We start from the raw sequence: 22,302 nt of genomic DNA, 5'->3' as shown, positions 1-22,302 counted from the left end.
GCCATATTAGAAATAGTACAATAAAATTATATGCTAAGATTAGTCTAAAAGATAGATTTAATTGATAAATAAATAAATCTGGATATTTAGCTTTATTTTCTCTATTTTATTTTGATAATCATATTTTCAAAACTGAACTATTCTAATTTGAAAATAGTATGGATGGTAATTCAACTTTCTTGTAGAGTAACTCTCTTAAAAAAATATTAGTGTAAGTATAAGATAATATCAAAAATAAGGAATCATGATTAATGAAATAAGCAAAGTTCTTCTTTTTTATCATTATACTAAGGTGAAATAGAACTATCAAAATAGAAAAGAGAATAGAGAGAGTATTATTTTGTAGTCAACATCTAGATTGTAGTCTCCTCCTATTTGGAATCGATGTCACCTTATGTTCTTTATATACAGGTGATTAGTAAGAGAGGAAAGAAAATGACATGAGAAGGATGAAGTAGAGCGCGCCACCAACACGAAGATGGCCTTCACAAGGTAACCACACAAGAAAGTCGGTGATAACATCGGCGAGCGAACAATTTTGACAAGCAAAAGAAGCGTTGGCTCGCTCATCAAACCATGTTGTCATGAGAGTATTATTACTTTACCTTAGTATTAGAAAACATATCCTGTAACAATTAAAATCATATAGTGGAGCAAAATATCACACTGATAAATATTTCATGTGCTAGCTATATAACAACTAACATAAGCTATAAATAAAGCAGTAGACATACATACATAAGACATATGAAATCTTAATTATCTAATTTTGAAAAGTTTTTTTCTAAAGTGAGATATAATGTATATTTAAGTAATGACTTTTAGCTTAGAAAATAGTATATATATCAAACTAGCCATAATAACTTTTATTTAGAATATGGTTAAATGCAAAAAAAATTAGAGGTTTTGTACACCCAAATTTTAAATTCTAGGTCCGCCACTGAGTAGCACACAGTTGTGTAATGGTGTAGCTAGGAATTCAGGAGATACGTAATGCATATTAAGTTTTGCATAAATCGCAAGTTGCAATCAGGCTTGGAGTTGGGGACTGATTGAGATATTGTCATGTGAAATTTAATTATATCATGATGAAAATCGATAAGGTTAATAAATGCTTCACGATATCACCCGAAGCAACACACAAGTGTATTTGCCAGTAACATAACAAGTTGTTATAGTAAAAAAAAATCTTACTCTACCTTAGTGTTAGAAAACATATCTTGCAACACTTCAAATCTTATAGTGGAGCAAAATATCACACTGATAGATATTTTATGTGCTAGTTATATAACAACTAACATAAGCTATGAATAAAGTAGTAGATGTCCATACACAAGACATATGAAATCTTTATTATCTAATTTTAAAAAGCTTTTGTCTAAAGAGAGATATAATGTAGGTTTAAGTAATAACTTTTAGCTTAGAAAATAGTATATGTATCAAACTATTCATAATGAATATGGTTAAGCGTAAAAAAAATTATAGGTTTTGTACACCTAATTTTTAAATTCTAGGTCCATCACTGGATCAAGTCAGACTAAAAGATAATCATAAAAATAGAAAAATAGACTAGAACATTATATATAACTATTAAATTGGAACCAAACCATATGAGACAGTATCGTCTAGTGCGCATCTATTTTCCATAGTGATACTATTAATCAAACATGAAATTAACAATTAAGTGTCAATTATGCACATTTTATGGCCGAACTAACGCAAGAGAAATGATAAAAAAATGTCTCATAATCTTCCATAATCTTTCAAATCTTTCAGTATACCCCACAGACAAAGAACGTCCGACAATAATCGCGGCCCATCTGCCCTCTTTGCAGAAATGGCTACCCCAATCAGGGGCCGTTTAGTTCCCAAAAATTTTCACCTCCCATTTAAACACATGTATGAAGCACTAAATATAATTAAATAACAAAACTAATTACACAGTTTGGATGTACACGACGAGACGAATCTTTTAAGCCTAATTATTGCATTATTAGCCATAAATGCTACAGTAACCCGCATGTTCTAATGATGCGGTCAAAGGCCTCAAAAGATTCGTCTCGCGGTTTCCAAGTGAGTTTTGAAATTAATTTTTTAATTAGTGTCCGAAAAACTCTCCCGACATCTAGTCAAACAATCGATTTGACATCCAAAAATTTTCACCCAGGGAACTAAACGGCCCCTCAGACCAGCCCTTATTGGACAGAAGTAGGCGGAAGGGTAGCCCTCGGCGGGGAAGGAGGAATGGGCGAAGGAGATGAGGACCTAGCCGAAGCGCGCGACCCTGGCCTGGTGCAGTCGCAGGGGAGATGCTGGTGTCGACGATGGTGGCCGCCCGGTTGTTTCTGGAAAATACTACTGATGTTACGCTGGATAGTGGGCCCGATAAATCCATGCTCGGATGCTGGGACCAGGGTAGCAAGGTGCACAACGGCCTGCTCGTCGCAGGCCTCGGATGGAGGAATCAACTCCTCTGCAGTCGACTGCAGAGTGACATCATCACTGCACTTGGGCCCAGCCGCTCGTCAGGCCCACGCGTCGGTCACTGCAGTCGACTGCAGAGGATCTCAATCCCGGATGGAGGTCATGAACTGGGCGTTTTTAGTGGAGCTGGAAATGTAACTTGTGTTAAAAGATAAAAATAAATAAGATACAAATAAATATTGTAGCGATACTAATGTAAGAAAAATATTGGTTGCATGGGTTACTGTTTGACACTATACCATATGTACTATTCATCTAGATCTAACCGTTGATCTTGTGATGGACGGCTTCTGAGGGTGGCAAGTCATGCTACAATACTTGGTGACTTGTCTCCAGCAAGTCACTGAATCTGAATCCGTTTTTAATCACCTTTGGCACAGTATGTTGAATTTCTTTACGAAGAGCTTTATGAAACTGTACTGAATAGGTATTTGCCAAACAGCTTCATGCTTGAAGCACCTCTTCAATATGGAAAGGGCTCACACTATGTAGAAGAAGCCAAAAATACTAACTTCACTTGCTTCACCTCTGCTATCCACTCATAAATAACACGAATGAGCTGTTTTATCAAATGTTTTTCAAAACTCCTTCTGCTTCACTAGCGAAGCTTCTTCGCCAGCCGTTTCAGAAGAAGCTAAAACTATGCTAAACGAACCTAGTACAATAAGACTACACACCGACATTATACAACCAGATGCAGATAAATTGAAATTACAGTTCAACTATCCTGGCATCCGAACATCCGATCAAATTTCTTTCATCGGATGGTCCATCACAACATTGATAAATAACAGTTGATATAAAGTTAGATATAAAGATCATATGTCTTTAAGGCTAGAATCTCTTGTGTAATCTTTTTATTTTTCTTTGTTTCCTTCTTTGTCTCTTGATTTATTTGTACTGAACCTTTTTTTTCTTTTTTTTTAATATATAACCAGTAGAGGGCTACCCCTCCTATTTCATAAAAAATAGTTGATATCAGAAATTAACATTTGCAACATCAAAATCAAAATAATATATATACAAATAATTCTAACATCTGGTTCAAGAATGAAATATTCCCTCCGCAATATTAACACCCTATTTCATACCCTATTGGCAATAGTTGAAACATCAGTACGACTGTACTCATATGTCAGAGCATCCCACGATAAACGTGTTTCCACTCACTGTTTGCTCGTTTGGTGTCTGGTTTCCATCGCAGTCGCAGAGGTGTGACTTATCTTTCTTTCATGTCTTCTCTGCACCCCTTGCGTAGCTAAGGGGACTTGTACTGAGCATACATGTACATGTAGATGTGATGGCACAGCACGTCTATATTCAAAGAACTTTTGAGACTGTTTACTGAAACTTTGGAACTCGACGATTTAGTGCCAAGTTGTCAAGTACAGGAGGTTCTTCAAGCAAAATTGTAAGTCACCTTGCATAGAAGAGAAACAGGATCTCAAGGCTGTACACACCATTAATCATCAAGCCAAAAATTAACCCAACCAGAAATCTAGAGAGCTCTTTCCGTCATGGTTTGTTTCTTAAAATAAATTCAAACGAGCCTAACAAACTGCAGCATCTTGAAAACCAGGCTCGACTCGTCAGATTCAATATAAGCCTTGCACCTCCGGACCCTGAAAATCGTGCCTTACAGCATTGTTTGCACTCACAAAACAATGAGCAAAATAAAGGTTAAAACAAGTTAAACGAGCCATAAAGTCATAATGAAACTAGAATAACTCGTTGAAGACAGAAATAATAGCTCCCAAAGGTGCACCTAGAGAATTTAATGAATTAGAAATCATTTTTAGCCATGAACTTCTATAGAACTCAGCATGAATCAGAGTACAGTTAGAAGGATATTGGAGGATGCGTGATGACAATATGCCACCATGAATATGATATAGGAATAGCATCTAACTGAATGTACAGATAAGAATCTTTTCAATTAAGTGAATATAAGATTCTATTTTGAAATAGTGATTAGTAATCACGTAGTTAACCTATCCATAGCCCTCCACCATTCTGGAATTTAAGTTGATCTGACCTGAATGTGCCATCTCCATGGGTGTCCTAACAGGCTGCCATGCCTGCTACCGGTCATGCCCTAGGTAGCCATGAAATGGAGATGGCATTTAGCCGCAGTGGATATTTGGAGATGTATATTATTTTTAAAAAAAAAAACAAACTCACTGAACAAAATGAGATGCCACAAATCAAGCTTCATAGACATCCTGTGGTTCAGACATTAGATCTTGCTACATTACATCATAATTCCCAGCAACTACAATGCCCTGAACAATAGTACTACCTGCAATGCACTGAACAGTAATACCAACTATAGAGTCCTAAGTTTTCAGGCAACTGAAAGCAGTTAGGTTTCAGGCAAACATGATCTCACAAAACATCACAATTCAGCCAATATAAAAGACACTGATAACTAAACTATATTCATTACCACAATTATATAGAAGTATCCTCTTTGTTAGTGGCTTCTGTTGGATCTTATCTAGATTACTCCAACTTTCTTGAGAATAATAAGCTGTGTTTTTAAATTTTTGTCCATACAACAGAAGAATTACTTAAAAGTAGGTTACCATCTCCATGCAAATGGGAAGTGAACCTTTTGATCCTAACCTTTTGGTCCTAGATAGTTTATGCTTGGAACATCAATTTCCTTAGCATGCCAGGCCTTACTTTTAGTCACTAGCCCTAAAGGCTAAAACGATAGGCTAGTAACCTGAGGCAAACCTACAAAAATGTGAATCAATGATCCCTCTTGCAATTAGAGGGATAAAACATGTTATGCTCATTGGGGATGACAAGCAACTACAATCATGGTGAAGAGCCCAGTGTGGCGTCCATATAAGATCATTTGAATATCATGTTCCCTAATATTATTCCTTATGTTTGTTACCGGTAATTATTTTTGTACATCCATAGTCCAGTTTCCAGATAAAAACTTCTATGATGGAAATTATAGAAGGTCTAAATGCCAAGATCCATAGACATTCATCGCCCTAGTATTATCTATTTACTTATCCACTCATTTATGCTGAAGATGGTATGGAAGAGCACGCTGGCCAGAGTTGAGAGTTCAAAAAATATATGGTTGAGGGTTCTGTTACACTGTTACTGACCTATACTGTTTGCAGACTTGTTTGGAGTATACCTAACCTTTCAGGTTTCAAATAGCATGTAAGTTTTCAGGGTTTCCTTAAAACTACTTTGTGTATTTTTGGTTTAAAATTAATACAGCATGCTCGGACCAGAAGACGGAAATCTTAACTCGAATCAAGCTCAAGTAACAGCTTTGCGAGAAAGAATTGGAAATTTTCAGAACCATGAGTTTCTTTCTGATAAAGTACACTGTTTAGTCACTTCAAGGTGGTGAAAAGGACTATAATATTTCGAACAGTTAGATGCAATCATTGTGGGAATGTAGGATTTCTCGATTCTGATAGGAGAGCTAATGTAGCCTTGACAAAAGCAAAGTATGCTAGCTTTTGGGGGGGGTTTATTTTGGGAATTGGACCCTTGGAAAATTAAATATACTGCATTTTTATTTAAATACTTTTTTCCACATGAACTGCCATTGGATCCAGGACGCAGGAATGATAAAAAGATGGTGATGATGAGCACATGAAACAAAACTGGAGTGCAATGAGGAAGAGGTCATGAGTTACCAAAATAGTCAAAGGAGCTGACTGAACTCTGCCAAGTGAAGACAAACACCAGAAGATTAACAAATAATTTAGCATAAAGCAGTAATGAACAGAAGATAAGATAGTAGACTGACCCCTTGGATTCAGAGTAATAGGTGAGACCTTTGAATTCCCAGCGACAAATTCAGTTCAAGTATAATAATCTGACATCCAAGAAAGCTTCTTGTCTTGATACAGCCACAGCTTTAAGCTGCAGACGTGTCGCATAACGTTCACAGTGAGTTAAGTAAACTTTCTAACAAGTTCATCAAGAATTAATCATTGCTTGAACATTAATTGTGCAACAAAAATCATCAGGACCAGGTCTAACGAAATATATACCATTCCCAAACAACAGCTGTTAGATCTAGTTTGACAAGTTCCAGCAAGGATGCTAACCACAATTCCACAAATGCAGTAGTGTCTCACAAGAAATGGCTTAGTGTCTGAGAAGAAGTGGCTTAAGCTGAAGCAATGAAGTTGCAACAGATAAGCTCGCAGAAATGAAGATCTCAGCACAGGTGCAAGGATTATTAAGCCATCTGCAAATTTTTAATTTAGCAGTGTAGGTACATTTTAGAAACAGAACATTAGAAAATTATGGCATGTTTAAAAGAACGCCCAAGAAGATCAAACAAAAGAACTGTCAACATTTTGGGAAGATGACAGTAAACTGTAGCCAAGCTCCAACCATCATAGTTATATCACTGTGTTCAGGAAAGCAACCAACAAAAGATATAGATCTCTATTTCCACATTCTGAAGCCATTTAGGCTACTGCAAAAGGCTGAAGGAAACCTAAATCTCTTAGCTGCCATACCCAGACTGAATAGTTTGTAAGATGCATAGAAATTGCAGTGATCCAAAACTGTCTAATGCCGTAATTAATTCTTGGAAATAGGAAATTCCCGTGTCAGATAAACATTTGCACCTTTGCAAATGAGGAAGCTATATATTTATTAGACCAGGTGCACCAAGGATCAAGATAACAATTTAAAAGCACCACCGGAGGGTGTCATAGTAGATCATAACTCTATTCAGTACAACCCAGTCTTTCACAAAATTAAAATAAGAAATGAAAGGGACAGATTAATCACATTTTTTACAATAGCACATCAGCAGAGGGAATAGGCTCCTCAGTATTTTACCTTACAATTTATGATAAGTGGGCATCAATTTCCTTGCGAAAAGCAAACACACCCTCCCCTTCGCTTTGTACAACTCTTGCAAACAAAATGGAAAGACCAAAAGAAAGATGAACTACTTGAACAGAGTAAAATAAAATAGGATGTCACTATAATATCTCATTGACTACTGATTACAAGGCAACGATATATGATATTTTACACAGAGAAGTTTCAGAGGTGAAATTGTGTACCCAATCAGCCCAACCTTCAGATGAAATTGAAAGTGAACTGGATCTACGCCTTATAATGATGGTGGATTAGAATGTGACCTGAGTTCTGATAGACTTAAGCCTGACATTTGAATAGTAGCTGAATGAACCATAATGAAATTTTTTATTCCCTTTTGATCCCGTGCCTTCGAGCCCCAGCCTCTGCACATTTGTGTGGGTAAGGCTTGGGGCTTAAAAACAACCCTTCCCCAGACCCCGCACAGTGCGGGAAGCCTACGGCACTGGGTACGCCTTTTGATCCCGTGCCTGCTATAAAACAGAATCAGCTGTCACCGCACACTAAGTGGACAGGTACTTTCATGTCCGCCGGGACACCTCACCTTGGCACGTGGACCACGTGTACTCACAATTATTCACACTGGAAACTGGATTACTGCAGCAAGCCCAGATCTGGTTTCAGATCAGCCAAAAAGACCACGATCTCCTGAGCTCCCTTGTTCTTTCATCTGTTGCTCCACCAGTGGATCAGGGCTCTTCATGTATTTCTTGATCCTCCTGCATGCCAAGAATGCAATATATAGCCACATTAATCAAAATTTCAGTCTATGCATGTTAGTATTTGAAACCAAATGAGCTAGTGAGTAGTGACCAGTACCTGTCTTGTTCATTCAGAGCAGGAAACGTTGGCATGAAATCCTTTGTTTTGGGCAGAGGAACCTCGCGGAACCACTCATGATTCAAGACATCATCCGCAGATATGCGCTGCATGAGAAACAAGTATATTAAGGGGCATGCATAATGACTATAGAAATGTCAGGTAATGCAATAGAGAACATATATTACCTTCTCAGGGTCATATGTCAACAGCCTATTTAGCAGGTCAAATCCAGCTTCTGACAAGGTCAACCCTCCCGTGAAGGATACAGCTGGAAACTTATCCCTTAACCTATTGTACCTGAGGTGGGAAATCAAAGGTAAGACTTCCATAATGTGAACCTGCAAGTTCAAAACACAAACAGCAGCAGTAGAAAAGGGTAGCCACTTACCGTTGCTTTATAAATTTGCATTTGGCACCGGGCAATTTTGAATAACCATGCCACCGTTCCTCATTGGGTGTGCCAAGTATTCTAAATATCTGCAATAGAAGTTACTGTGCTATTAGATTTCACTGACTGATGTAGTGATAGGAAACAAAATAGAGTAAACCACGCACCATGTACCTTATCAAGTTGACCTATCTCATTTTTCCCAGTGAAGAGTGGCTCTTTTGATAAGAGTTCTGCCATTATGCAACCCAATGACCACATATCAATAGCAGTAGAATACTCCTTTGCTCCTAAAGGTAGTTCCAGAGCCCTGCAATCACAAGGAGCAAACAATGAGCCATCAATCGAAACATAGTGAAATCATGATATAAAAACAACATATAAAAAAAATCTTATGCTGGCCCATAACTTACCTATACCACAAAGTCACAACTGGTTGAGTGTAAGGTTTTAGCGGGCTGCCATATTGACGAGAGAGTCCAAAATCACATATTTTCAACTCACCACGGTTATTCAGGAGGAGATTTGATGTCTTGAGATCCCTACAAAGCAACACAACATTATTATATCGTACAGAACACAAAGAACCATTCAGAATTATACAAGATTGGGAAGAAAAAAAATTCAGTAGTTTGTCATTACCTGTGCAGTACCCAATTGTCATGAAGATACTTCACGCCTTCTAGCAGCTGAAGCATCAAACATTTGACCTCACTTTGGGTATATGGTTGCTTAATCGTCTCCATGACACCCTTCAGGTCATGCTCCATGTACTCATCACCATGAAAATATCATCATCATGTCCACCAACAACTATTTCCTTGACATCCACAATTGAAGGGTGGTCAAAGGATAAGAGGATATTTATTTCCCTAAGAGAGGTCAATGGAAAACCTTCACGTTCCTTATCCATCTTGACCTTCTTCAATGCAACAATCTCACCAGTTTTCTTGTCCCTCACCCTAAAAACAACTCCATACGTACCCTCATTGATTGTGTTGAGCCTCTCGAACTCATCAATACTCCTACAGTCCTGAAGCATGTTAAAGCACCTCCGTGGTGGACGTACAGCCTCAGGTGTTCTAGACCTGCGTGCATCACTCCCAAAATCAGTATAACCAACAGAAGAATCAATGGCATCCACCTTCTCAACATCCATGCAGTCACCCCTGTCTACCTGGATATTCCAGTTTTCACTACCCATGGAGTTAGACGAACTTGAGGAGCTTCCTCTTGATGTTTGAACCCGCAGCACTTCTCCAAGCTCTGGGATTGTAACTTCCTCTATAGATCCCTGTTCAGACAAGCTAGCAGGAGAGACACTTTTCTTCTTTTGGGGCACAATCACTTCTACCTCATCATCAGCTTCTGCCCATCTTGAAGTAAAGATGTTTCTCGTTGTTGGGCACTCCTCTTCCCCCAGCATAACCCCATTATTCTCATGTTCATGACAACATTCAGCCACATGCAGAACCACCGAAATATCCAAATGCTTTGTTGGGCTTGAGCACCCACCAACCGTGGCCATAGGACTATCATCTGATAAAGGAGGTGGTGAAGGCAAAGGGAACTCCGCTGCTGCGGTGTCTACCACTCCCCTGCTCCTCACATCATCTATCGCCTGCAACTTTGAGACATGGGTATCCAGGAATACAGGTGAGTGCTTCCTCTTCTTACTTGGTGGTAACACACTACCGTCCTTGCAAACTCCCAGAAAAACATCCTCAATCGGTACCCCAGCCTTCAATGGGCGCCCACCAGACTCCTCTAAGCAGCTGCCGCTTGAGACCTCGCCAGGTTCCCGATCATTCCCCCTTCTTGAAGGCTGGCTTCTCGGTGGCGGATACGGCGAGCGGTGGCGACGGTGCCCGCTGTCGCGGCCCCCGCTGTGGCCGCCGTCGCGGAGGCGGCCCGAGTCGCGGTCGCGGCTCGGGTGGCGATGGCGATACTCCTTGCTCCGCCTGGAGCGCTCCAGGTCGAGCTCCCGCCCCCTCGCCACGTCATGGTTCCTGTAGCTCGCGTGCCGCGCCGCAGCCATGGGAAACAAGCAGGGATCACTCAGGAACGGGCAAATCAACCGGATCCCAAAAATTCACGGCGAAATTCGCAGCTAAACCCTAGATCCCCTGACCAAGACACCAGACCTAGAACAAAATCGCGCGGTCTAGGGTCGAATTGGGGATAGAGTCAAACCTCACGGACGCTAGGATTCGACAATTGGGAGAACTGGTACTCTGATTTGAGCGATTTGGTTCGCGCCGCGCGAAAGCTTATCGGGATGAGGCGGTGCCGCGGTGGAATGAAGGCCTGGGTTGAGCTCATGGAATACAAAACCGCTCGATATCGGTGAAATTTATTGTTAGCTGAAAACGTAAACCGACTATAATTTTGGTGGATTTCAATGAAAAATTCAAAAATTTAAAAAAAATCATAAAATGTAGAGAACTTATTTTTATAAAAAAACTAGACCTTCTCTTGATTCCAGAGTATTGTCACATATTGAAAGCAACAATTGTTTGCTTAGGGAAAAATATTTTTCGTGCGATTAAGGTCGATAATCGATATATGCGGCGATTATCGATGATGCTGCACCTGGAAGCGAGGGAGCTGTGATCGTGGCGTCGATAATCGAGGTAAATCGTTGATTATCGATTTGTATCGGATGATTTTCAGTTCAAGTCAGCTTCTTTTATATTTCTACGCACCGATTTGGCCAAATATACTACATTGGTATATAATATTCCTTGGATGGTTGGTTGTATCACAGATCTAAAATCTAGGCTACAGTTTTAGATATTAGTTCCGGAGAAAAGTTTATTGTTGTACAATATACTATGTTAAATAGGAAAACAAGGTGCATGCCTTTACTTTATATTGTATGCCTAAATGGTACAAACTAAGAGTGAGTATCATTTATTCGTAGCATAATTTTGACACAGACATGGTTCGATTTCCCTCTTGCATGTGAATGTCTGATAATCAGGACTTAGTTTGGGAACATGGAGAGAAGATTGGCATCGGCTTCAAGTGCAAAATTGTGCATATATGTGTAATTTATCTAATATAATACAATACATAACCTAAAAATTTAAATGCTATCAAACCTTTATATTTTTTTCCACTGCCAAAACATATTTTCAGTAGGCGAAGCGATAAATCGTTCGGTTTGCATCGATTATCGACGATAAATTGTCGATTTTCGTTTTTTTGAATTTGGGTCCCTTACCGATCGTTTTTGGCGATTTCTCACCGATTTTCAACCGATTATTGTTACCGCAGCTCACTGATAAATGATGTATCGCTGGTAATGTAATCTTTGGTTGGGCTTGGGGGACGCACTCACGCGAAGGAGCGAATAAACGAAGGAACTAGGGAAAGGCAAGCATGACTTGTCGACTTGTTCTTATCGTGCGGCTTCGTGCGTGGTCTCGTGGCGGCACCGCGTTGGACTCGGGAGTATAGATGGCCATGCGGCCCGCGGCCCAAAGGCCCGGCCCGAGCACGGCAAATTTGGCCCGGCCCAAGCACGGCCCGGCCCGGTCAAAATCGTGCCCGGGCCAGCCCGGCCCTCACCCCCCGCCCGTGGGCCGGCACGGCCCGGCACGGAAGTTGCAGGCCAGGCCGTAGGCGGCCCGCTAACTTTCACAGGCCACAGCCCAGCCCACACACACACCCACTCCAAACCCTAGACCTAAGTCTACCAGACCCGCCCGGCCGCCCCGAGTGGCGCTCCCCCGTGGCCCCGCCCCCCTCCCCCCGCAAGCGCAGCGCCCCCCGCTCCTCGTCGCCGCGGCTCCGCCCCGCCGCTTGTGGGCCATGGCCTCCTCGCCCTCCCCCGCTGCTCGCGGTGGAAATCCGGCGACGGGCGCCGCCGGCTGCTCCTTATCCTCTGCTGCTGCCTCCCCGGCCCGCCGCTCCTCGTCTCCGCCCCGCCGCCCGCGGCCTCCTCGGCTCCGCGCCTCCGCCCCGCCGGACGCCGCCTCCTCGTCTCCGTCCGGCTCTCTGCCCCGCCGGTCGCAGCCTCCTCGTCTCCGGTTCTCCGCCCCGCCGATCGGCACCTCGGCGCCTCCTCATCTCCGCCTCGCCGACCACCGCATCCTCGGCTCCGAGGCGCCGGCCGCCACCTCCTCGTCACCCCCTGCCGTCTGCCGCCTCCTCATCTCCGCGGCGGCCGCGACGCCGGCCGCCACGGAGTCGTCGACGCGATCTGTGTTGTTGGGCCGCGGGCCGCCTGATCTGTGTTGTTGGGCCGGGCTGTTTCGGGCTGGCCTGGCACGAAAGTGGCCCGTGGGCTCGTGCCTGGGCCGCCAGGGGAGACCGTGGGCAGGCACGGCACGGCCCGCAGAGCAATTTGGCCGGGCTAGGCACGGCCCGTTAAAGAACGGGCTAGGGCGGGCCCGGGCCAGGGCCGGGCCGGGCCGCCCGAATGGCCATCTATACTCGGGAGGGGCGCGACGTGGCTCGGCGAGGACCTTGGCGTGTGGGGTCATTTTCTCACGCACCTTGATGGGTCCAATGTGTCAGTGGGCTTTGAGCAGTGAGCAGTGAACGGTAGGTCGAACGCCTCGAGGTCGAGGGGAAGCACTTGGTCAGAAACTTCGTTACCGACTTGAGGGTGGGGGCACGGTGTCAGTGGCTACTGTTTTTGACAAGTACTCTATCACCCTGTTCGGCGGCGCTGTGCTCGGCTGGAGCGGCTGGCTGGGGCTGATTTATGTGAGGGAGTACTATAGCAAAAGGTTACTGTAGAGTCCCAAGTACTGAGAATCTGGCCATATGCGGCGGTACTGTAGCAATGGCGGTACTGTAGCGCTGGTCCGGCCGGAGCAGTCAAACAAACAGGGTGTATGTCGGTTTTCATGTTTCAGTCTTCCCAACCCCCCCCCCCCCCCCTATCTCAAGTGTCCAAAAAAATCCTATCAGAGAACCATGTCAAAAAAAAATCCCTATTGGAGAAATCTGTACATATGTTCCTCGTCAAATGCATGAGATGGTCTCACGAGTCACACGAATGTAACGTTGGGATGGGAACTATGGCAAGGCATAGCATAATGGGTGGCTTACTTAAGTCTACAGAACAAACATACGAATGCTAATTCTTGCATATCGTAGATGATGTCGGGGGGCTTCATGAAAAAATAAATAGTTTCGCTGATTCAGTTTATTTGGTTTTGAAAAAGAGGTAGAGGTGCAAAACAATTGTGTTGTGTGGCTCCTAGTACACTATGATTTATTTCCATTAGAATTTGTTTGGAGCTCTCCATTTTAGGCGTAGGAGGTCGGAGAGAGCGTGTAGGCGGCGGCGGCGCACCGGTGGGGAGTGGGGGTGAGGCGACGGAGGCGGAGGAAAGGAGGGGGTCGAAGGTGGAGGTACGGAATGGAATCATCTTCTATTTTTCCTCATGTGAATTTGGGGCAAGCAAAACCCCACGGTCGAAGATTGAAACTGTATTTTTCTTTATTGACTTTGCAGATACAAAAATAAGCCGTCCAGAGCTTTCTGTGCTGTGCATGACTCATGAGCGCTGCCTCACAAAACGGCACGGTCGAGAACACGACACGACACGAGTACGTCGCAAGTCGCCACCACAGAATCCACTCGACAAGGACGAGGGACCGAGACTCTGGGAACTGAACACCACGCCCTTTGACTGCCACGCCGCACGTGCGGTCTCCATCAGAACAGAAGACAAAGGCTATCTTTAGTTCCCACCCGTAAACACAAAAAAATCGTAAACACAAAATTTTGTAAAGGAATCTTACTAATTTGAAGTACTAAATGAAGTCTTTTTACAAAAGGGTAAAGTCCATTATTCAACCCTATATTTGTCTTGGTTGTCTAATTCACAACCTCATACTACAATACCAGACAACCAACGTCTCTCAACTGTGAAAACCGTCTAAAAAACAACCCCGCACCCACCAGACCCCGGTTTCTGACCACGTGGCGGCTGTTTTTCGACACGTCAGCGCTCCAGCGTGGGACATCTTGCCTCGTCAGCAACCAGCCATTACAAATACAGAGAGGTCGCCAGGCCCGAATATTCCCCTTTCTTTCCCCATTACGAATCGTAGCCGGCGAAACCATAGGTCCAACGAGGCGGCGGCGGCGGCGACTACAAATCCGGCGGCTCCATTGGTGCTCGTGCAGGGGAGAGGGGTATGGAGGGGTGAAAGTCCTCTATCGTTGATCCGCTCTGGGTGGATGCAGTGCTTCCTCTACGAAGCAAGAAAGAACCAATCTGTGACCGTGCCGAGGAAAGGTGAGTTCATTGTTTCTGGAGCTTGAAATAGTTGTTTATGTGTGATGTAATAGTTTAGAGGGTTTGTCAGATCCACTGGTCTTTTGTGCTTAACCCTTCAATCTAAGGCTACAGTCATTGTTTATTGTGCACTAAGTACGATTTTTCAGTTTTTTAGTTGGATGGATTGCTGTGAGTTAATTGTTTATAGCAAATTCTCTTTTGTTTAGGGATCAGAACATGGATTTGTTGGGATATTTGGTCGTTAGGTTTCATTTCGGTGGCGAGTTTGTTCACGATGGAAAGAGGCTTAATTTCTGTGGTGGAAGAGAGGCAATATCACACATTAACCGTGACAAAGTGTCATTACCAGAGGTGGTTGGTCACTTAAAGGACCATTGTAGTGATGTAGAAGTTGGAAGCTTGCTGCACTGGCTTTATCCAGGGAAGGAACTTAATAATGGACTTAGAGCACTGGTTGATGATAAGGCTTGCATGGACATGAGCAATACCACAGATGATGGTTGTGTAGCAGATGTGTATGTAGAGCATCCAAGCACACAAGATATATCTACTGGTGAGGAAAGTGACTATGAACATGAGATGGAATTTGATGGGTTAGAAGCAGAGACTGAGGATGATGAAGAACTAGATGAAGAGGACCTAGATCTTGGATCAGGAGCAAAAATGGTCAGAATCATTCAACCTAAGGAGAAAGTACTGAAAGAGATTCAGTTGGTTAAAGAGTTTTATAGCCCTAGAAAGGGGAAAGCAGCTGTGGAAGAAGGGACAAAAAAGAAAGATGAAGATACATCCTCTGACAGTGAGTATGTACCTGGGGACAGCAGCACATCAGAAGATGATGATGAAGCCAAGGAGATTTTGAAGAGGTTCAAGCAGTTCAAGAAAAAGTTGAAGTCTGGTCAATCTGCACAGTTGGATGATGTATTTGTAGAGGGGCATAAGACACAGACCGGTGACCTGCAAGTTACATATGATGAAGGCAGTTTGACCCCATATTCCAATTCTAGTGATGATGAAGTTGACTCTTTTGATGACATAAAAAATGGAGATGACCTGCAAAGGAGGGAGAACAAGTTTCCTAGATTTAACAAGAAGGATGCAATACCCAAGTTCAGTTTGGGAATGAAGTTCACAGGGAAAGCACAATTTAAAAAGGCAATAATCAAGTATGGCCTTGCTGAAAAGAAGGTGATCAAGTTTATCAAAGATGAGGGGGACAGGGTAAGGGCAAAATGCCAATGGCCAACATGTGGTTGGGTATGCCTGCTTTCAAGAAAATCCAATACTTCAAGCTGGCAGATAACAACACTAAATAATTCTCACACTTGTCCACCTAGAAGGGACAACTCTTTAGTTACATCAAGAAGAATTGCTGAGAAATATGAAAAGATGATTAGAGCAAACCCTACTTGGAAGCTTGAAAGTATGAAGGACACTGTTCAGGAGGAAATGTTTGCTGATGTGAGCCTTTCAAAGCTAAAGAGGGCAAAATCAATTGTGATGCAGAAGATGTTTGATGCCACAAAGGGTCAGTATCAAAGGTTATTTGATTATGAGCTTGAGCTGTTGAGGAGTAACCCAGGTAGTACTGTCATTGTGAAGCTTGACACAGAAGAAGAGAAGCCAATTTTCCAAAGAATGTACATATGCTTAGATGCATGCAAGAAAGGTTTCAAAGCAGGCTGTAGGAAGGTTGTAGGCCTTGATGGTTGCTTCTTTAAAGGTGCAACAAATGGTGAGCTGCTATGTGCAGTAGGGAGAGATGGGAACAATCAGATGTACCCAATTGCATGGGCAGTAGTGGAGAAAGAGAACAATGATTCATGGGATTGGTTCTGTGATGTTTTATTTAGAGATCTTGATGTTCATGGTGGAGAAGGATGGGTCTTCATATCTGATCAACAAAAGGGGATACTCAATGCTGTCCACAACTGGGCTCCAGATGCTGAGCATAGAAACTGTGCTAGGCATGTTTATGCCAATTGGAGAAAGAAGTACAAGAAGAAAGAGTGGCAGAAGAGATGGTGGAGGTGTGCTAAAGCACCATGCAACATGCTGTTTAATTTGGCAAGGGCAAGACTTGCCCAGTTTACTAGGGAGGGTGCGCAAGCAGTCCTTAACAGCAATCCTGAGCATTGGAGTAGGGCATGGTTCAAAATTGGTTCAGATTGTGACTCTGTCGACAATAACCTATGTGAGTCATTTAACAAATGGATAGTTGAGGCAAGATTCTACCCTATAATAACCATGCTAGAGATGATCAGAAGAAAGGTCATGGTTAGAATCCAAGAGATGAGCTCCAAGGTTGACAGGTGGAACACTAAAGTATGTCCTAACATTTTGAAGAAGCTAAACACCTACATAACTCAATCTGGATTCTGCCATGCAATTGCAAATGGGGATGACAAGTTTGAGGTTACACATTTTGACCACAGGTGGACTGTCAACCTAATGGACAAGACATGCTCGTGTAGATATTGGCAACTATCAGGTCTGCCATGTCCTCATGCAATTAGTTGTATTTTCTTCAAGACCAACTCACTTGATGAATACATAGCAAATTGCTACACAGTGGATGAAGTGAAAAAAACATATAGCAACTTTCTTCAGCCAGTTGAGGGCATGCATAACTGGCCTGTGTCAGATAGACCCAAACCATTAGCACCTGAGTATGTTAGGATGCCAGGTAGACCAAAAAAAGAAAGGAAAAGAGAACCAACTGAAAAACCCAAACATACCAAGCTATCAAGAGTAGGAACCATTATCAGATGCAGGATTTGTAAAGGTATTGGCCATAACAGGACATCATGCAAAAAAAAGAAAGGTTCCACTAACAGTGCCCCTCCTGCATCTGCTGAGCCTCCATCTAGTTCTACAGCTGCAGCCCCTCCAAATGCCATGGTTGTCATATCTAGTACACAACAGAGTTCAACTAGTGCACATGTGGTGGCAAGCAGTAGGAAGAGAAGTTCAGATATGAGTATTAGCACATCGAGCAGCCAGGTAATTGGTTGTATCCTGTGTCATTTTACCCAATTTTATATTTACATATATTTGTAACAAGCACTAAACATTTCACATTTCATTTGGCAGGCCACCCAAATAAGAAGGCAAAATTAATCAAGTCATCTGCAAAGGCTAAAGTGTCAACTTCAAGGGGAGGTTCTGCTACTATAGACATGAAAGCAATGGTGCCAATGTCACAGGCTAGCTCAAGTGTAACTGTCCATATCACTTCAGGTTCAGCATCTGCCAAGGTAACTGCCCAAGAACCGCCAAAGAGGAAGACAGCAACACCAGCAAGGTTCCAGCAGTACTTGATGCTGCCTCCGGGAGGGGCTTCTACATCAAAAAAGCAGTAATAAATGTGTTGAACTGAGTCTCTATGGCATGTATGTCTGGATTGTTTGTCATGTGTTGAACTTATGGTGGGCTAAGTTAAGTCTGTCTGTGGAACTTATGTTTGGTCGTAAGTTATGTTTGTGTGTCGAACAATTCATGGCCGTAATAGTATGTCTGTATGATGAACTTAAGTTGGCCGGGTTAGTTGTGTGTCGAACAATTCCTGGTTGTAATGTTATGTCTGTATTCTGAACCTATGTTGGCCGTAAGTTATGTTTGTGTGTTCATCTTTCTCAGTCACTGCCATGCTCAAATTGATCAGTCTAGATTGGCCATAATCAGAACATCAGGATGTACCCTCCATATTTAAACCGGACACAACTTCAAGGTCAGATCAACAACAACAACAGCTCAATGTCATCAGCTGAACATGCATCACTTAACTAACTACTACATATTGCCTAACCATTACACACATAACGGATTCACTTACTAAACAGAAGAACAAGCAAAGCCATGACACATCCTAGGATTACAAGGCGCAGAACAAATCGCTCATGAACTAATTCGGTCACCCTTGTCTTCATTTCATCATTGGCTGCATCCTTCTCTGCAAGGAGGTTCTTCAGCCGCATTGCCTCTGCTCTGTGCTCATCCAGTCGGGCGGCGCCATCCCCAACCATTGCTGTCAACTCCCTATTCTCCTTCTTCAAATCCCTTACTCCATCACGCAAATCTACAATCAATTGCTTGATAAATGCAGACGCATAGCTGGCTTGGTCATGCCAAGCATAGAAATCACATCCGCCAAACTGAACACAGAAAAGATAGAAGCACCATCAAGCCAAATCCAATTTAAAGAAGCAATTGAAGCCAAATCCACAAAATAGAAACTGTTAGCTCACCCGTGCAGAGAAGCACTTGAAGTACCTTCTTCCTGGATTATCATCACTCCACGAAATCCATCTTGCCGCCTTCCTCCCGCACTTGCACCACATCGGAGGTTCGTAGTCAAGAGGGCGCTCGCGGTAGCGGATTGGGGAAGAAAAGTCCTCCCCTCCGATGCCAGACCACGAGCCGCCCCTTGATTTGCTGGAGGCCGACGAGCTTGAAGCCGCCATCGATGGAGCCGATTTGAATGTTAGGGTTAGGGGAAAGAAAGGGGAATATTTGGGCCCGGCAACCTCTCTCTATTCGTAATGGCTGGTTGCTGACGAGGCAAGATGCGCCACGCTGGAGCGCTGACGTGTCGAAAAACAGCCGCCACGTGGTCAGAAACCGGGGTCAGGTGGGTGCGGGGTTGTTTTTTAGACGGTTTTCACAGTTGAGAGATGTCGGTTGTCTGGTATTGTAGTATTAGGTTGTGAATTAGACAACCATGACAAATATAGGGTTGAATAATGGACTTTACCCTTTACAAAACTTTTTACATGAATGGGCTGTAAATCGCGAGACGAATCTAATGAGCCTACTTAATCCATGATTTTCAACAGTGATGTTACAGTAATCATCCGCTAATTATTGATTAATCATGGATTAATTAGCATCATTAGATTCGTCTCGCGATTTACAATCTATTTGTGCAAAAAGTTTTGTAAATAAACTTCATTTAGTACTTCAAATTGACAAGATTCCCACGCAAAAAAATTTTGCGTTTACATGTAAATGTAAAAGAACACAGGGCCAAAAACGTGCGCGCACCAGCGCTCGCCCACGTATGAAGTATCACCGCAACGCCCGGGAACACGCACGAGCGAGACCTCCCAACTCCCGCCCGCCCCCCCCCCCCCCCCCCCCCCCCCCGGCGCGCTCGGCACGTGCACGAGCACGGGCTCGCGGCGTTCAGCTGCACATCAGCGGCAGCTTGAGCGAGAACCCGGAGGAGGAGGACGGCAGGTGCCCGGTCCGCCGCAGCACGTCGGCCTTGTCCCCGACCCGCGCCGCGCGGCGGCTCAGGTTGGCCTCCGCCGCCGCGCGCTTCTCCCTCGCCGCCGCCTGCGCCGAGGCCAGCTTGGTCGCCGTCTTCTCCCGCGCCCGCAGCTTCATCCTCTCCGCCTTGGCCTGCCCAGCAAAACCAAGCCATTCTCATTTCTCAATTTCTCCTTGTCCGGTCCGAAGATGACAACGTCCAGGGATCTTGAGATTGGAACACGATCATACCTCGGTCATCTTCATCTCCAGCTCGGCCTTCTGCCTCCGCCGGTTCTCCCAGGCCTGTATCTTCATCTCCTCGCGCCGGTACCTGCGGAAAAAAAGAGCGGCCTCGTCAGCACGCGCAGTGCAGGGCAAGCTGCGGAAAGGTCTTCCTGGCGTGTCGGCGTGGTGACTCGCTGGCGTGTCAGGGGCACAGGGCGACGCCGCCCCGGCCGGGGCACGCACCGGCACGGCACTGCTCAGCGACTGTTGCTGTGGCAGTGGCGCTTTGTTTGCTGCTTCACATGGCTCGGCAGCGTGCGGACGAGAAAGAGAAAAAAGCCGAGCACCGCATTGGTGGTAGCGGACAGGACAAGGTGACATGGGCGCTCACCTGGCCATGTGCTTGGCGCGCTCGGCTGCGTCCCACGCCGTGGCGGGCGACACCGCCGCCGCCGGCCACGCGCCGGCCGCCGCCGCGGCTTCCCCGCGCCCCTCGGAGCCGGCGCCGCCCTTGCAGGCGTGGCCCGGTGGCGATCCGCCGGCCGGCCGGCGCCGCGACGCGTGGGTTCCGCTCGCGCGCCCCGCCGTGGAGGTCGGCGCCGGCTCGGCCGCCAGGGTGGCGCGGGGCGTGTTGGCCCTGGACGGCTCCTTGCTCCCGGCCGGCGTCATCTCCGTGCCGATGTCCCGCAGCGAGAGGCACCTCGGCGGCTGCTGCCCGTACGCCAGCACGGAGTCCACCCTCTTCGTCTGCGTCTCAGCCTCCGCCTCCGCACCCGCTTCCCCGTCTTCCCGCGCGCCGCCGGGCGCCGCCGCGGCGGGCACGGCGGCGTCCGCGGCGCTCCACGAGTGTCTCCCCTTCTGCGACGCCGACGGCAGCAGCAGCCGGTCGTCCGCGCAGGAGCTCCGGCGCCGGTCGTCGTCGGGCGCCCGGGAGGAGGAGAGCCACCGCTGCGCGTCGTCCCACTTGGACGGCCTCGGCTTCGCCCTGACGTAGCAGGCCAGCAGCCCCCTCCCGCCGCCCGCGTCGTAGCTCAGGCTCATCATCCCCGGAGACGATCTCCTCATCTCCGAGAACAGACGCAGGAAGCGGCCTGAAGCCTGAACTGGACGGGACAGCAAGAGATGGCAGCAAGCTGAGATCCGCTCGGAGACGCGGTGACCGGGCGGGGACATAAGAAGAGGCCGCCAACACGTACGACACGGGATAGCTGGATGACCCGAGAGGGCACTGAATGGAGCGATGGCGACGGGCGCAGTGACCGCGCGTCTGCTCTGCAGCTGCGGCGGGAAGGGCCGAAGGGGAGCCATCCTGATCCACCACCACCAGAAAAGGCCCGGACCAGAGCTCGGCGGGCTCATGATTGGCCTGGCGCTGTGCTGTGGATCTGTGCAAGTGCAACGCGCGGCGCGCAACGGCACACCGTGCGTGCTCCGACTGCCCCCGGCACGGCACGGCCGTCACGGCGTCACCCCACCCCAGCAGTCCAGCACAGCACATGGCGGCGCCTCGAGGGTCAAAGCGGCCCCGCCCCCAAACCCGGACGACCACGCACGCACGCACGCCGTCGCCATCGCCATCGGCTCAGCTACCACGCGGGCACGGAAAAAGTTGGCGTCTCGGAAAACATGCCACCGCCGGATCGGGGACCCCTGTTTCGCTGCGCGCCGCTCGGTGGCGCGCACGAGCCGCTTCGAGATCCGGGGCGGCGTTTTTGTTGTTCGCAGCCGAATGGACTCCCGGCCGCTCGATCGCTCAATGTGGCTCTCGAGATGGCACCGCGTGCGCGTATGGAGCGAGCACGTGGTTTTGTTCCCCCCGGCGTGCTAGGATCCAAGGCGATGTCCATGTGCCGGGTGCGCGGGGAGTGGTAGGTCGCGGCGGATCCGCCGGGCCCCGGCCGGCCGGCTGGATTTGTTCGGTTGCTTACTTGCTCGACGGTCCGTCAGCTTGCCTTTTTCATTTTAGTAGATAGAGAAGAT

The 22,302-nt window shown here is 45.8% G+C and overlaps 2 protein-coding genes and 1 pseudogene across 3 annotated transcripts; all 3 read right to left on the bottom strand.

The window, feature by feature from the left end:
- Positions 1-3,801: 3,801 nt before the first annotated feature.
- LOC120656338 lies at positions 3,802-10,891 on the bottom strand (annotated as a pseudogene). The gene is made up of 9 exons (XR_005667874.1): positions 9,221-10,891; positions 8,992-9,120; positions 8,753-8,888; positions 8,579-8,667; positions 8,376-8,487; positions 8,188-8,294; positions 7,839-8,087; positions 6,272-7,717; positions 3,802-6,186 (listed from the first exon to the last, which is right to left on the bottom strand). The product of XR_005667874.1 is annotated as a cyclin-dependent kinase G-1-like (transcript).
- A 7,609-nt stretch (positions 10,892-18,500) lies between these two features.
- Positions 18,501-19,602, bottom strand: LOC120656337. The gene is made up of 2 exons (XM_039934400.1): positions 19,092-19,602; positions 18,501-18,998 (listed from the first exon to the last, which is right to left on the bottom strand). The coding sequence occupies exons 1-2, from the start codon at positions 19,305-19,307 to the stop codon at positions 18,672-18,674; spliced, it is 543 nt and encodes a 180-aa protein (XP_039790334.1). The 5' UTR covers positions 19,308-19,602; the 3' UTR covers positions 18,501-18,671.
- A 369-nt stretch (positions 19,603-19,971) lies between these two features.
- LOC120654137 (uncharacterized protein At3g61260-like) lies at positions 19,972-21,583 on the bottom strand. Its single transcript, XM_039931697.1, has 3 exons — positions 20,714-21,583; positions 20,347-20,428; positions 19,972-20,247 (listed from the first exon to the last, which is right to left on the bottom strand). The coding sequence occupies exons 1-3, from the start codon at positions 21,493-21,495 to the stop codon at positions 20,029-20,031; spliced, it is 1,083 nt and encodes a 360-aa protein (XP_039787631.1). The 5' UTR covers positions 21,496-21,583; the 3' UTR covers positions 19,972-20,028.
- Positions 21,584-22,302: the final 719 nt, after the last annotated feature.

This window comes from Panicum virgatum, chromosome 1N, assembly GCF_016808335.1.
Source record: "Panicum virgatum strain AP13 chromosome 1N, P.virgatum_v5, whole genome shotgun sequence".
Lineage (NCBI taxonomy): Eukaryota > Viridiplantae > Streptophyta > Magnoliopsida > Poales > Poaceae > Panicum > Panicum virgatum.
Note: the sequence above shows the minus strand (reverse complement) of the source record. Positions and strands in the feature narration are given on the sequence as shown.